Raw genomic sequence first — 13,397 nt, forward strand, 5'->3', positions numbered from 1 at the left:
AAATATTTTTCTTTCATTTCGTTTGCTATTATTGTTTGTGGTGATCCATTTTTGTATCCTGCTATAATTTCTCTTGAGATATATTTAGACCGGAGGCTTTTTCAATTTTAAAATGTTTTAGAAATTAAGGCTAAATATATATAACCTTAACCATTCCGCTTTAGATTAATAAATCAAAATAATTAATTTATTTTACTATATTAAGAAAGTGATTTTGGAGTATTATTTTCTCCAAATTTTAATTTCCTTGCAAACAACAATAATTACATACACACAAAGGTAAATTCGTCATTTTCTCAAACGACACAAGTAGTTGTCAGGAGCTGAGGGAGGATGACTCAACCTGGCTCCACAAGGCCTCAGCGTAAGCCTTCTCCTCTTCTCCAACGAACTCTACTCTTTCTCCAACTTCAGTTTCAGCTTCTTCTTCCTCTTCTTCTTCTTCTTCCACTTCCTCCTCAACTTCAGTTTCTCCACACAAACTTCTAGAGCTTTCCCTAAACTCAGCAAAAGCTTCCTTCATTGCCAAACCTGTAGCCGGTTTATCACTCCATCCATATTTTGGAGCCGGTAAAACAAACGGCAGCACAATATCATTGATCTTAGACCCGTCGCATGAGTCAATATCTTCATGAGGTGGAGGGAAAACGAATACAATCCCGAGCTCGTAGTTGCATACACGAAGTTTACTGACCGGTTTGATGGCATTGTGGGACTGGTCCTGGTTGTTTCTGGAGGATTTGGAAATGGTCTGTCCCCATGCAGCTGCACTGAAATTATGTGAGCCACAGTAAACCCAACCAAAAGAAGAAGACCGTGAGCCTCTTGAGGAGGTGAAAAGTCTCCTAGCCACCTGATCATAGCTTATAAAGACATTATTATACTACGTACTAGTGCATAAGAGTTGGGTTTTTGAATTTTTTGTGAACTAGTAAATTCTTTTATTGTCGCACACAGAATTCTCCTTTGTTCTTACCTTGATATGCATCGGGTGTCCAACTCTATCTTGAGGATTAGGAACTCCATCGTGAAGCACATTGTTATGTCTCAACTTTTGCCACGTTTTCTGCACAGGATAGTAAAAAAACCCAAAGTTTTGAGATTTGTATTTCTAGACAAAAGGCTTTGGGTGAGTAAAATACCTCGGAGAAGCAAAGCAGACATTTTGAAGACAAGACACCACGATGGCCATTCTTGACTCTTTCAATGGTAGGGAAGATGATTTTAATGGAAGGAGCTTCCCGTTCTTCCTTTTTACTCCAGCATCCCCACTGATCCAGAACATTGGACAAAACGTTTTCATGTGCAAGACTTGTGGTGAAAGCTTTTAATGGTGCTTCTAAACAAAACAATACCTCTGGATCAGACTCTTGGGAGTCAAAATTCTGTAACGCTTTTTTACCCGCAGCTGAGGAAAAATCAGCTTGAAATCCTGCAGTTGCTGAGCCTCCAATCGAGGATGCACCTATAGTAAGGAAAAAATATGTAAACTTAATACCTTATTAAGGTGTTTGTTTACCATTATAATAGAAAAATGCACTTACTGTAGACGAGATCAGATTCCTGAGATTCTGGCCACTTGTAACGGCCTAACACCTTTCGAGGAACCCAATACAGAAGATCACACAGTTAGAGACTGATACACACTCGTTAAAACTCAAAGGATTCAAAGCAGGAGTTTTTTGTTTTGTTCCTAATGAAACTTACCTCTTGTAGCCTCCAAATGCCAGTACACCTCTGAATTGAAGCGATCAACGAGGACAATGCAACAACGTGATTAGGTTGAATCAACTTTGACACATCTGAAATGGCCACTCCCTGCAAAAGCCAAGAGAGATCTTTAGATGTATCCATAGTCTTTTTATGCAAAGTATCTAATAAGCATATGAAGAGTACCATGCCTGTAATACATGTAGCATTAGTTGCACCTTCTGGTTGCTCCTACAAGAAGCAGCTCCAAGGACTTCATCCCGATACACATATCCCACAAATTTAAAGAACCCAATATCCCACAAAGGAGAAACCCATTTTGCGATATTCCGTGGCAAAAAGCCTAGTTGGACAAAATCTGTCAAAAAGGAAATTTGTACAGAGTCACAGGATGAAAATTCATGTCAAGAACATACAACCATCTGTCATACTTGAAATGAAACTACTTACCGTCTCTTGAATCATCATCAGGGTTAGAAACAAGGACGCTCACAGCATTCGCGTCAGCAGGAACATTCGTATTTCTTCTCAAAACAAGTTCCAACATTCCGAAAGAAGTTTCCCGGGTTCTGGAGATATATGACGCCAGTCGTTTCAGTTGTGCTCCTGTGGAATCATTGGCAGAGCGGAAAAGGTAACTGAGACCTACGACAGATGCTTCAACAGATCCCACAAATTCTTCACTGTAAATCTGTGAAACAAGAATCATACGATTAGTCAAGACAGAGATGCATTGACCAAACTTTCTAATATACAGGACGCAATCAAACTTTCAATATTATTTAAGAAAAACAACTAAGTGAACAAAATAAGTTGACGATATTGACACTTGATACTAAAAAGACAAACATGCATATAAGATGGAAGATGAAGCTACTCACAGTATTTGAGCAAACAGATTCTGTAAGATAAGATGTAAGAATGAATTCCAGGCACTGAAGCCACAAGGTGACCTGCTGAGTTTTCAAAGTTGTACTTCGTGAACTCGAGAATCCAATGGGCTTGACTTGGAACATCAATCAAAAGTGATGCAGCAAATCCAGCCAGCTGAGCACTAAAATCTGACCTAAAACCAATATTTGTTTTTCTTCGACAAGGTCCGAAAAGGGATAAAATATCAGGGTCAGCTCTTCGTGGAAAATTTTGCCACCAAACTGTGTTGGTCACGTCATCCCACTGGAATAATAAATCTCCATTAAAAAATGAAAGGTGATTCAACTTCCCAATATAGCTGAAACCTCATAATAGCCAATATGATGCCTGAGACTCATCTTGTGATTCACTTACATTACTATAAACTAAGGCCTACACTCTTACCTGTCTTGCTACCAAGTTTGCAGATGTAATAATTACACGGATGCTATCTTCTCTTTGCAAAATAAACAGCTTCGGGTGATGACAAGCAATGCCACGGTTCTTGCGGTCTTTCCCAAATGCAATTTCCTCAGGAAATGGTGGAAACCTAAGACGAGGAAAACTCTTTAGAAAAGAGTTACGAAGTTTCAATTAGGAAAAAAAAACAGAATGTAACCATGCGTCATTCCTTTTCTCAGAAATATGATCAGGTATTACATACACCATAGTTACATGAGGGTAATTTGGCAAAGGAGCAGCAGTTCTTGCATCAGAGTTTGAACTCCAACATCTCTCAGCATTGTGACATGCAATAGTCACCGGCAAGTGGCTAGGTATCTCACAACAGGTATGAAACCTGCAATAACAATTTCGTCAGACTCTTGAGCATGGGGAACAAATGGCGATATACATTTTTTTCTAGGGAAAATATAAAAGATACTCTTTTCGACATACCATAAGACATCACTTGTAAATGTAGCAATAAAGATTTGTGAAATGCTTTCCACAGGGTGAAGAAGTTCAGGCAAGGACACCACCCGTTGACAACCAGTTGAGCTTTGTTCAATATACTGAAGACGGTTTAGATAAAAGTTCTTCCCAGGTGCTTGTAGAGAACTTTGAAAACTTTTCTCCTTCCCGGTGCAACTAGTCTCGGGAGCGTTTTCTTTATCTCCATCAAACGCAAGCCTAGTCTTAGTCTTGTCACTGACAAAAATACAATCAGCACCATAATTTTCTACTTCGCTTATCAAGTTTGACACACCAAGTCTACTACCTAGATGTGATTGCGGGCTCAGCAGTCCATCCCTCACCCTTAAACCGGACAAACCATGACCCATCTCATGATTTGTCTCGGCACTCTTGACTTCTCTAATATCTGCCACAACATCTACATTTGACCTTAACATTTTGGATGTACAACAGAATGAGCATTCCTTTACAGAATCTGATATAAAAGATAGCCTAAGGCAAGATACAGGATCATCACTGCTTAATATATGTCTACAATAGCTTACAAGAGAATTCAACCTACCAACAACGCTAACAGCAGCTTTAGGTGGACAAAACTGAGAATTAATCTCGTTTTCCATGGGCGCAAAAACCCTTTTGCTTCTCTTCCCACTAGAAAACGTTCCTCGAGAATGTCCTGAAGAAACCGACACTCCAATCATTGCACATCTATCTTCAACAATCAAAGCATCCCTTCCTTCAAACTCAATCCCCTGAACCACAAACCCAACTCGACAATGCTTATTGCACAACCCTTCCTTACCACAAACAAACAATACCTCATCACCAACACAAATCTCCTGAACTTTAGCTTTCCCAACCCTAACACGATTAACATACACACCATTCAAAGAAGCCCTAAACTTCAAACCCTCCAAATCCTCAAAACCAACTAATCTTCTCCTAAACTCATCAATAACTTGACTAAAACCACCCGAAGGCAAGAGAATCACGCCGTCAAAAACGTTAAGTTTGCGACTTTGGCTATCGAATATAATCTGACAGTGCTTTCTACTAATACCGCCATTATCAATGACGAAATCGCAAAACCTATCATCACCACTACTCCTCCGACCAATCGTGTACGGCCGATCTGATTCAATCTGAACTAACTCTACGGGTAAACCAGAAGACCCAGAAACCAATGGTGTACCAATATTGTGAATACGAATCAAAACTTTCTCACAGTGCCGCCGTTTCATATCTCTCAGCAAAATCAAAATCAAAATCAAAATCTTTACACATCACAAAAAAGAAAAAAAAAAGAACAAAAACTGAAGAGAAAGCAAAACCCTTTCCCCCAAACTGATTTTGGCTTTCCCTCCCAAATCGATGTGCTTTTGGGGACTGTCTCGCTCTCTGTTTGGACAACAGGATAAAATTATCCTTCGCCTGGATAGTATAACTTTCCCGCTTGAACACAGCTGTTAATTAAATTCTTTTACATTTACCTTCAAAATATATGGTTAAACTATTGTAAATCTTTTTTTATTTCAAAGTCAAATTATTATTATTTTATATAAATTTTCAAGTCAAAACTGAATACCAATTATTTTTAAGAAATGTAATTACAAGATAATTTTCTTAGTAACATCTTCATTAAAAAAAAAAGTCAAAATCAATAATCTAGCAAAAAAAAAAAAAACTATTCAATACCATATTTGCAACAAGTGGTAGGTGAATAAAAAAAAATGTTATGTTTATCATATAGATTTTGATGATTGATTAGATGTAACGTGAGCATATTAATATGACGATAAAGCTTATAAAAAAAAATTGGAATAACCTGACCAAAACTTAAAAAGTCTAAATATTGGACGTGGCATAGTAATGCGCGGGAGATTTGACCATGAAGAAACAAAGTACTAATAACAACAACAACTCTGAAGAAATTTTCTAAACCAACCCCAAAACAAAAGAAGAACATTAAACAAATTAAAAGTCTCCTTTCATGCTACTTTGAAATTTTCTTTATTAGTAAAGATGCAAAACATTTCATTGGCTGGGATAATATATTTTCAATTGTTTAAACACTGTCTTAAAACATTAATTTAATCCCATAGTGTTTGGTTAGTGTATGCTTTTGGTATTCCGGTGGTAATTATTTTATTTTAATCATTTTATTTAGAAGTTCGTCTCTCTGTTTTATTTCAACATTTTTGATAATTCTTCTTTCTTAGTTGCTCGGTTCATCTTCAGATGCACAGACACATTCTGAAGAAAAGATTTGAGGAATCGAAGTGAAAAAATGCAAACGTTAGACTTCGAAAACACGAGACATTACTACTATCCAAACGGCACAGAGACGCCGTACGGAGGACAGTCGTCGGAGAAGACGAAGAGCTATTACGAGGAAGATCAACCTTACGTGGAGATCACGCTTGATATCCACGACGACTCCGTCTCCGTTTACGGTTTAAAGTCACCGGACCATAGAGGCGCTGGATCGGATCAATCGCTTCTTAGACCAGGTCGTTCATCGAGGAGTAACTCGGTGTTGAAACGCATAGCTTCTTCCGTTTCTAGCGAGCTTAAACGAGTTGCTTCTTCCGTTTCATCTAGAAAACCACCGAGGCCGCAGCAGGCTAGGCTACGCCGTTCGAAGTCTAGAGCGGAGTTAGCACTCAAAGGTCTCAAATTCATCACCAAGACTGATGGCGTCACTGGTTGGTTTGAAGTTGAGAAACAGTTCAATGAGATTACAAAGACTAGTAACGGTTTATTACACCGTTCCAAATTCGGTGAATGTATAGGTTAGTATAGCAGAGAAGCAGAGTTTTTAGTATTTCTCTGTTTTGATTTTTACATAAATTTTGCTGCTGTAGGGATGAAGTCGACCGAGTTTGCGTTGGCATTGTTTGATGCTTTAGCGAGGAGGGAAAACGTAATTGGAGATTCAATAAACATGGATGAGCTTAAAGAGTTCTGGAAGCAGATCACTGATCAAGATTTTGATTCGAGGCTTCGAACTTTCTTTGCCATGTAATGTTTTCTTGAAACCATTTGTTTCGTTTTCTTTATGTATCCATGTGAACTTCCAGTTTCATATTGGAGTTTGGTGTGGACTTCAGGGTCGATAAGGATTCAGATGGACGGTTGAATGAAGCCGAAGTTAGAGAGGTAGAATCTTAAATTTTTTAGTGATTAGTATTAGAAATCTTGAATCAGTTTGTGATCTTCATTAGGCGATTATATCTTCTTGTACAGATTATAGCCTTAAGTGCTTCTGCAAACGAGCTGGATAATATTCGGAAACAAGCTGACGAATACGCTGCTTTAATTATGGAAGAACTAGATCCCTTTCATTATGGGTACATCATGGTATGTGAAGTTATTTGAATGAGGTTTGTTTTTTCATTGATACTTTTGTTAGTTAGAAAAGGTTTGGTTTGTGAGTGTTTTTTGATGTGTTTGGAGGCACTTGCTACAATATGCCAAACAGATAGAGAATCTCGAGATACTTCTATTGCAAGCCCCCATCGAGGATGTGAGAGATGGGGAGAGTAAGAAGCTGAGCAAGTTGCTAAGTCATAATCTCAAGGCTCAGCAGAGTAGGAATCTCGGGGTGCGTTTTTACAGATGGATGAAGTATTTTGTGTTTGATAATTGGAAGAGAGTGTGGGTGATCGCTTTATGGTTAGGTGCTATGGCCGGGCTGTTCACCTGGAAGTTCATGCAGTATCGAAAAAGATCAGATGCTTACCAAGTTATGGGAGTGTGTGTCTGTATAGCTAAAGGAGCTGCAGAGACGCTTAAACTAAACATGGCTATGATTTTGTTACCAGTTTGTAGGAACACCATCACTTGGCTCCGGACAAAAACCAAGTTAGGTGTTATTGTTCCTTTCGATGACAGCCTCAATTTTCACAAGGTAATGTTTTAGCTTGCTGGAGAGTATAAATTAAGAAAGAGGTTTCAGATAGGAATGCTTATGATGAATCTTACACAGGTCATAGCAATAGGAATTTCAGTTGGAGTTGGAATCCATGCTACATCTCACTTAGCCTGTGATTTCCCAAGGCTGATAGCTGCAGATGAAGACAAGTATAAGCCAATGGAGCAGTATTTTGGGCCACAGACAAAGAGATATATGGACTTTGTGCAATCGGTAGAAGGAGTTACAGGGATTGCAATGGTTATACTAATGACCATAGCCTTCACATTGGCTACAACATGGTTCAGACGTGATAAGCTCAAGCTTCCTGGACCACTGAAGAAAATAACAGGCTTCAACGCCTTCTGGTACTCTCACCACTTGTTTGTTATTGTCTACTCACTTCTTGTAGTTCATGGATACTATCTCTACCTCATCAAGCCATGGTACAAGAAAACGGTTAGTAACTCATCAATACAAAGTTGTAACAGATGCAATGTATACGGACTCTGATTTTGGTTTTCATGTGATTTAATAGACATGGATGTATTTGATGGTACCTGTGGTTCTTTACTTGTTTGAAAGGCTGATTCGTGCATTCAGGTCAAGCGTCGAGGCTGTTTCAGTACTAAAGGTAAAATCTATAAACAATTCTATAGTGAAATATTCAAGAAAAGAAAGACTTTGTATATCCATCTCTATCATTACCTTACATCTTCAACAGGTGTCTGTGTTACCAGGGAATGTTTTGTCGCTTCACTTGTCCAGGCCAAACAACTTCAGATACAAGAGTGGACAATATATGTATCTCAACTGCTCTGCAGTTTCTACATTAGAATGGTAATAAGGAAAGCTCTCATATTATCTAAGACAATTATATGGAAATTAGACTGAACATATTGGTCTACATATGAACAGGCATCCATTCTCAATTACCTCTGCCCCGGGAGATGACTACCTCAGTGTCCACATTAGAGTTCTAGGAGACTGGACTCGGCAGTTAAGATCATTATTCTCTGAGGTATTTCCCCTATACATGAACACAAGAGATTATTTGTGTCCAAGTATGTAATTTTCTTCGTATTTATCTGAACCTCAGCTGTGTAAGCCACACCTTCTGGGTGAAAACAGATTGAACATAGCCTCCCCTAGGCACCGGGATAACACATCTAAGTAAGTATCATCAGTTATTTTCTAGAATCATTGAAGCAGTCTATAACATTGTCAAAATTGTCTTTGAAACGTGATCCCTTAGCTATCCAAGAATCCTAATCGACGGTCCATATGGAGCACCAGCCCAAGACTACAAGAAGTTTGAAGTTGTTCTACTAGTGGGTCTAGGAATCGGAGCAACACCGATGATTAGCATCGTCAAGGACATAATCAATAATTTAAAAGGCAATGGAGAAGGTAGTAACCGAAGACAGTCACCGATCCACAACATGGTCTCTCCTCCTCTTTCCCCAGCAAGAAAAAGTGAGGCGTTCAGAACCAAGAGAGCTTACTTCTACTGGGTCACAAGAGAGCAAGGATCTTTTGACTGGTTCAAGAACGTGATGGACGAAGTGGCCGAAACAGACCGGAACAACGTTATTGAACTGCATAATTACTGCACCAGCGTCTACGAGGAAGGAGACGCCAGGTCCGCACTGATTACGATGCTTCAGTCGCTGAACCATGCTAAGAATGGAGTAGACGTTGTGTCAGGAACACATGTCATGTCCCATTTCGCTAGGCCAAACTGGAGAAGCGTTTTCAAAAGGATCGCTGTGAAGCATCCCAAGACTAGAGTCGGTGAGTTTCTTGTTAGTAAAAAACTACTCACATTTTGATGCACGTGCAAATAATAATGTGAATGTTTGGTATAATTGGCAGGAGTGTTTTATTGTGGAGCAGCTGGATTAGTGAAAGAGCTACGACACTTGTCACTGGATTTCTCTCATAAGACCTCCACCAAGTTCATTTTCCATAAAGAGAATTTCTAAGAAAATCACGTTTGGAAGATATCTATATAAATGCTTTAGTTGAAATTGTACATATATAATGAGATTTGATATATAGTTTTTGTTGGTTGTACAAAAAAAAAGAAAGAAAGGAAACTAAACAACAAACACCAGATCATGTTTGTCTATTACTACGCAAACTACAGGACATTACCTTTCTTCCAAACTTCAAGTCTCTCCTCGAGATCCTTTCCTATACGCTGTTTCAGCTCAAACACAAAAATCTCTTACACTTCCTATTAACTTTCTCACTATCATCGAAAAGAAAGGCGGAGAAAGAACAGAATCTTACCCTGAGAGCTACTGCTCACTTTTGCTTTTTTGTTTCAGTCTCTGAAAGTTAGGTTTCATGAGCTGGCTTGATGAAACCTGATTTGTCTGAAAAGGAATCAGAGGCTTCTTCTGAGACAAGACACAGACATCTGGTGAGATGGGACTCTGTATGACTACACTTGGCGACCCAACTTTTACTCTCATCTTCCTCGGAGCTTCAAGTCTTTCTAAAATCATTGATGTTTTCATATCAGCCTGTTTGTTGTTACTCTGTAAAGGAGACAGAACTTGGCGGTCTATCTTTCGTTTGTTTGTAGTTATAACCGGAGAACAGGACTTCATGAAAACCTCCTCAGTGACTACTAGCTGTTCCCATTCTTTAGTAATGGAAGCTGTTGCTTGTTCTTCTTCATCAATCATATGAACTTCCTGAAGAGTTTCTGGACTGACTATGTGTGGAAATGTCTGTTCCGTTGGAATTACGGAATCTGAAAGTACTGGGCTCACTTCATTTGTTGCGTCTTTTATGTTCGAATGTAATGAAATTTTAGAAATAGGAAAACAAGTTAGAGATCTGTAACAGATTTGCAGGGGTGCTAATGAAGTAGAGAAGATAGGAGGAGAATACTCACCCAAATTGAAGACTTTCCTTCACAATAAGGTTCAGTTTTTGGTGGAAGCCTCTGTTGTGTGTCAAAGGATTGTAGTCTGTTGATTCAATCTGCTTAAATTTCAGAAATAAAAGACAAGTTACAAGTCTAAATACTCTTTTCTGGGGGAAAATACAAGTCTAAGTACTAGATATCAATATCAACATCTTGAAATAAAATCGACCTCTAACAAAGCGCCTTTGACAGAGATCTCGATTTGCCTAGGAATAGATGACTCCGCAAACTGACTGGCACTGGAAATAGGCAGGACTTCTTCTGACCCTGCCAATCTCTGCAAACACTTTCGTCTGTTAAACTAAGAAACTGCACAAATTCAAGACATAACACAAATTTATCATATCACAGGGACAATGCTATTCAGAAAGGCTAATGTGATTAGATCCAGGATGAGGGTCAAGAGTAATGAAGGGGTCAAAATTAATGAACTTTTACCTTTAGAAGCATTGGACCATTTTCTGACGGTTGAAGAATGTAATAACAATGAAATTCCACGACTGTCATGGTGTCCAGATTACATTTTGAAGAACAAACCAAGCCTTGGTCCATCGAATATAGTGCACCACATAGTCCCTCAAAAACTGTATTTCTAGATGATTAGGAAAAATATGAGGCATTGCGTATTTATTTATACTGGAGACACCTGAGCTCCCTACTGCAATGTGGGTTTCTTTAGGGAAGAATGTGCTTACTCTGAGTGTTCAGATCTGGTTGATCCATTTCTTCTGAAGTATCTTCTGTTTCATGACAGGTTGAAGGGCTCACAATGTAAGGTGCCCCAATTAGTAGGCCTACGTCAAAGTTAGTATACTTGAATCAAGCTCTCTAATTTGGAGTCAGAGGAAGAGAGTGCAGTCGATGGCTAAAAAGCCTTACCATCGCTGAGAGAAGTTAGATTAGTCCTCCGTATGACATTGAAATCAATTTGGGAAGAAACTGGATGAAGTTTCTGGAGACTATGGATTGACGGTAAAAACAGGACAGTTCTGTTGCCAACTTACACAGAATTTTCAATCACATCAAACTTTCCTAGTTCAAGGTTGGTTATGGAGCATTGCAGCTTCTCTATTTTGTTTACCACTGAATCTTGTAACGGGATGCCGTGACACCTGCATGTCTGCAAACAGCAACAAAGAGGATGAAAACATGAAGTGGAAAAGCACTAGCTGAAGTAACTTATAAAACGTTCAATATGACTTTATCCAACATTGGCATTATGATAAGCGTAAGATTATTGAGAGATCAGATATTCAAGTTTAGGGTATAGCTAAGTACTCGACAAGGGATAAATCCGTCGACAATCTGATTTGCAGCTGCAGTGAGATTGCAGAAGATCGTGTTCACCGAACCAAAAAGGTTACTTTTGAAGATAATCTGGGCCTGCAGTGATTCTCCAGTGTCATCTTTTAGCTCCTGAAGCCATCTCTTTTCAAGGCCATGAAGTGTTTTTCCATCTGAATGCATACAACGGATCAGTTTCAGAACTATTCTTGTGTTACTTCGTACTAGATTCAAACTCTTTACAGATAATAGATTCAAATGATTAAAGTAGCCTAGATATCTTATTTACAGAACCAGTCATCAAACTCCGAGAAATATAGTTACTGTGTTTGATAAAGAATAGGTAAAGCAGCTAGTTATAAGGAACCTACCAGGGATGCAGGTTTGAAATGAACAATTGTCAAGATCCGATAAGCATCTGAGGAATCTATTAATATTTTCCTGAGTATAGCTTGACTGCTTCTCAAACAAAAGAAATTCAACCGACACACATTTATCTGCTGCAGCCTGAAGCAAAAAGATCCAGCAGTGAGAAACCAAGACAAAGCACTAACACATATAGAATTTGACACATTTAATTTGACTGACCATAAGAGTGTTTCTCGCTTCAGAATCCATATCTTCAGGGAAGCAAGAACTCAGTACAATAACTTTCCTCATAATGTCTCTACCTCCCCATGAGTACAAAGCTCGATCACACAGAACACTTGATAGCTTAAGATCTGTAAACAATGTAGTACAATCAAAAATCATCAAATTAGCCAGGGAAATATCAAGAACCAGATAGATAAGTCGAGGAAAAGAGAGACCTCCACAAGACATGGCTCCTGATCCATCGATCTCAGGTACAAACGCATCCAAAGGCAAGCTGTTAACAGCGTGATGGAAGTCTCGAAGGCAGAAGTTTCCAGTAGGTGTATAGGCAAATTTCAACTGCTAGATACTTAAAAAAATATGTGAAAAGCCATACACAACCACTAGAAGCTGAAGGAACACGATCAATGACGGAGAATATAACCTGATCGTTTCCAGAAATCCGATCTTTCAGGATATAACACAAACCGATCCGATCAGTGAGAGAATCTACCGGAGACGAAATCGCATGTAAATTTCCGAGCTCCAATAACAACTACACAATTTCGCAGCAACAACAATCAAATCAAATCCGAAGCTTCAGAATCGAGCATCAACAATCAAATTCCAGATTCAGAAACGAAGACGAGATTATTCGCAGAAACAATCAAATTCGAGATTCAGGAAGATGAAAATTCGCAGTAACAATCAAATCCGAGATTCAGAAAGACGAAATCCCCAGCAACAATCAGATTCTTCGATCAACAGATAGATTCAGCGATCTACGAATACAAATTTCTACTGAGAATGGATATAGAGAGAGAGAGAGAGACCTGCTTTAGATCTCCGATCAGAGAAGGAGAGATATTCCGAAGATCCAAGACGAAACATAGTAGCACCATTCTCGGTCAATCGTCTTCTTCGATGCGCGCGAGACGTGAATTTGAAAAGAGGAAGAAGAAGAAGCAGAGCATAAGAGTGAATTAAAATAGAAGACGATTTCGTTTCAGTCCCTATACTTATCGTAGTATTTGGGATTTCACTGCAAACAAACTCTTCCTTATTTACAAACGTATACCAATAGTTTGAATTTATTACTCTTTTGGCTCTCAAGTTTTTAATAGAAGTATTCTTCACAAATCACAATCA

The 13,397-nt window shown here is 38.8% G+C and overlaps 1 protein-coding gene and 2 pseudogenes across 3 annotated transcripts; 1 reads left to right on the forward strand and 2 right to left on the reverse strand.

The window, feature by feature from the left end:
• Positions 1–168: 168 nt before the first annotated feature.
• Positions 169–4,888, reverse strand: LOC104709893 (uncharacterized; annotated as a pseudogene). Its single transcript, XR_015564295.1, has 12 exons — positions 3,520–4,888; positions 3,287–3,421; positions 3,028–3,172; positions 2,592–2,886; positions 2,161–2,401; positions 1,902–2,068; positions 1,708–1,818; positions 1,545–1,596; positions 1,356–1,465; positions 1,143–1,271; positions 977–1,066; positions 169–853 (listed from the first exon to the last, which is right to left on the reverse strand). The product of XR_015564295.1 is annotated as an uncharacterized LOC104709893 (transcript).
• An 801-nt stretch (positions 4,889–5,689) lies between these two features.
• LOC104708361 (respiratory burst oxidase homolog protein A-like) lies at positions 5,690–9,544 on the forward strand. Its single transcript, XM_087462672.1, has 12 exons — positions 5,690–6,329; positions 6,402–6,558; positions 6,648–6,696; positions 6,784–6,897; positions 7,019–7,447; positions 7,526–7,909; positions 7,989–8,084; positions 8,175–8,290; positions 8,369–8,471; positions 8,550–8,623; positions 8,706–9,244; positions 9,326–9,544. Exons 1-12 carry the CDS (start codon positions 5,825–5,827, stop codon positions 9,433–9,435), a joined length of 2,676 nt encoding a protein of 891 aa, XP_087318798.1. The 5' UTR covers positions 5,690–5,824; the 3' UTR covers positions 9,436–9,544.
• On the reverse strand, positions 9,519–13,318 carry LOC104708360 (uncharacterized; annotated as a pseudogene). The gene is made up of 13 exons (XR_015564296.1): positions 13,082–13,318; positions 12,694–12,804; positions 12,485–12,608; positions 12,264–12,397; positions 12,047–12,182; positions 11,670–11,848; positions 11,271–11,511; positions 11,087–11,185; positions 10,830–10,975; positions 10,561–10,668; positions 10,359–10,447; positions 9,746–10,270; positions 9,519–9,653 (listed from the first exon to the last, which is right to left on the reverse strand). The product of XR_015564296.1 is annotated as an uncharacterized LOC104708360 (transcript).
• Positions 13,319–13,397: the final 79 nt, after the last annotated feature.

This window comes from Camelina sativa, chromosome 8 (genome assembly GCF_030686135.1).
Source record: "Camelina sativa cultivar CO46 ecotype springtype chromosome 8, ASM3068613v1".
In the NCBI taxonomy this organism is placed as follows: Eukaryota; Viridiplantae; Streptophyta; class Magnoliopsida; order Brassicales; family Brassicaceae; genus Camelina; species Camelina sativa.

What these genes read in the sequence shown, in the direction of transcription:
- LOC104708361 (XM_087462672.1), top strand. Translation starts at nt 5,825, where the DNA reads ATGCAAACGTTAGACTTCGAAAACACGAGACATTACTACTATCCAAAC. An exon ending in ACAGCCTCAATTTTCACAAG is followed by an intron (nt 7,448 to 7,525) that starts GTAATGTTTTAG and finishes AATCTTACACAG; the next exon opens with GTCATAGCAATAGGAATTTC. An exon ending in GCATCCCAAGACTAGAGTCG is followed by an intron (nt 9,245 to 9,325) that starts GTGAGTTTCTTG and finishes TATAATTGGCAG; the next exon opens with GAGTGTTTTATTGTGGAGCA.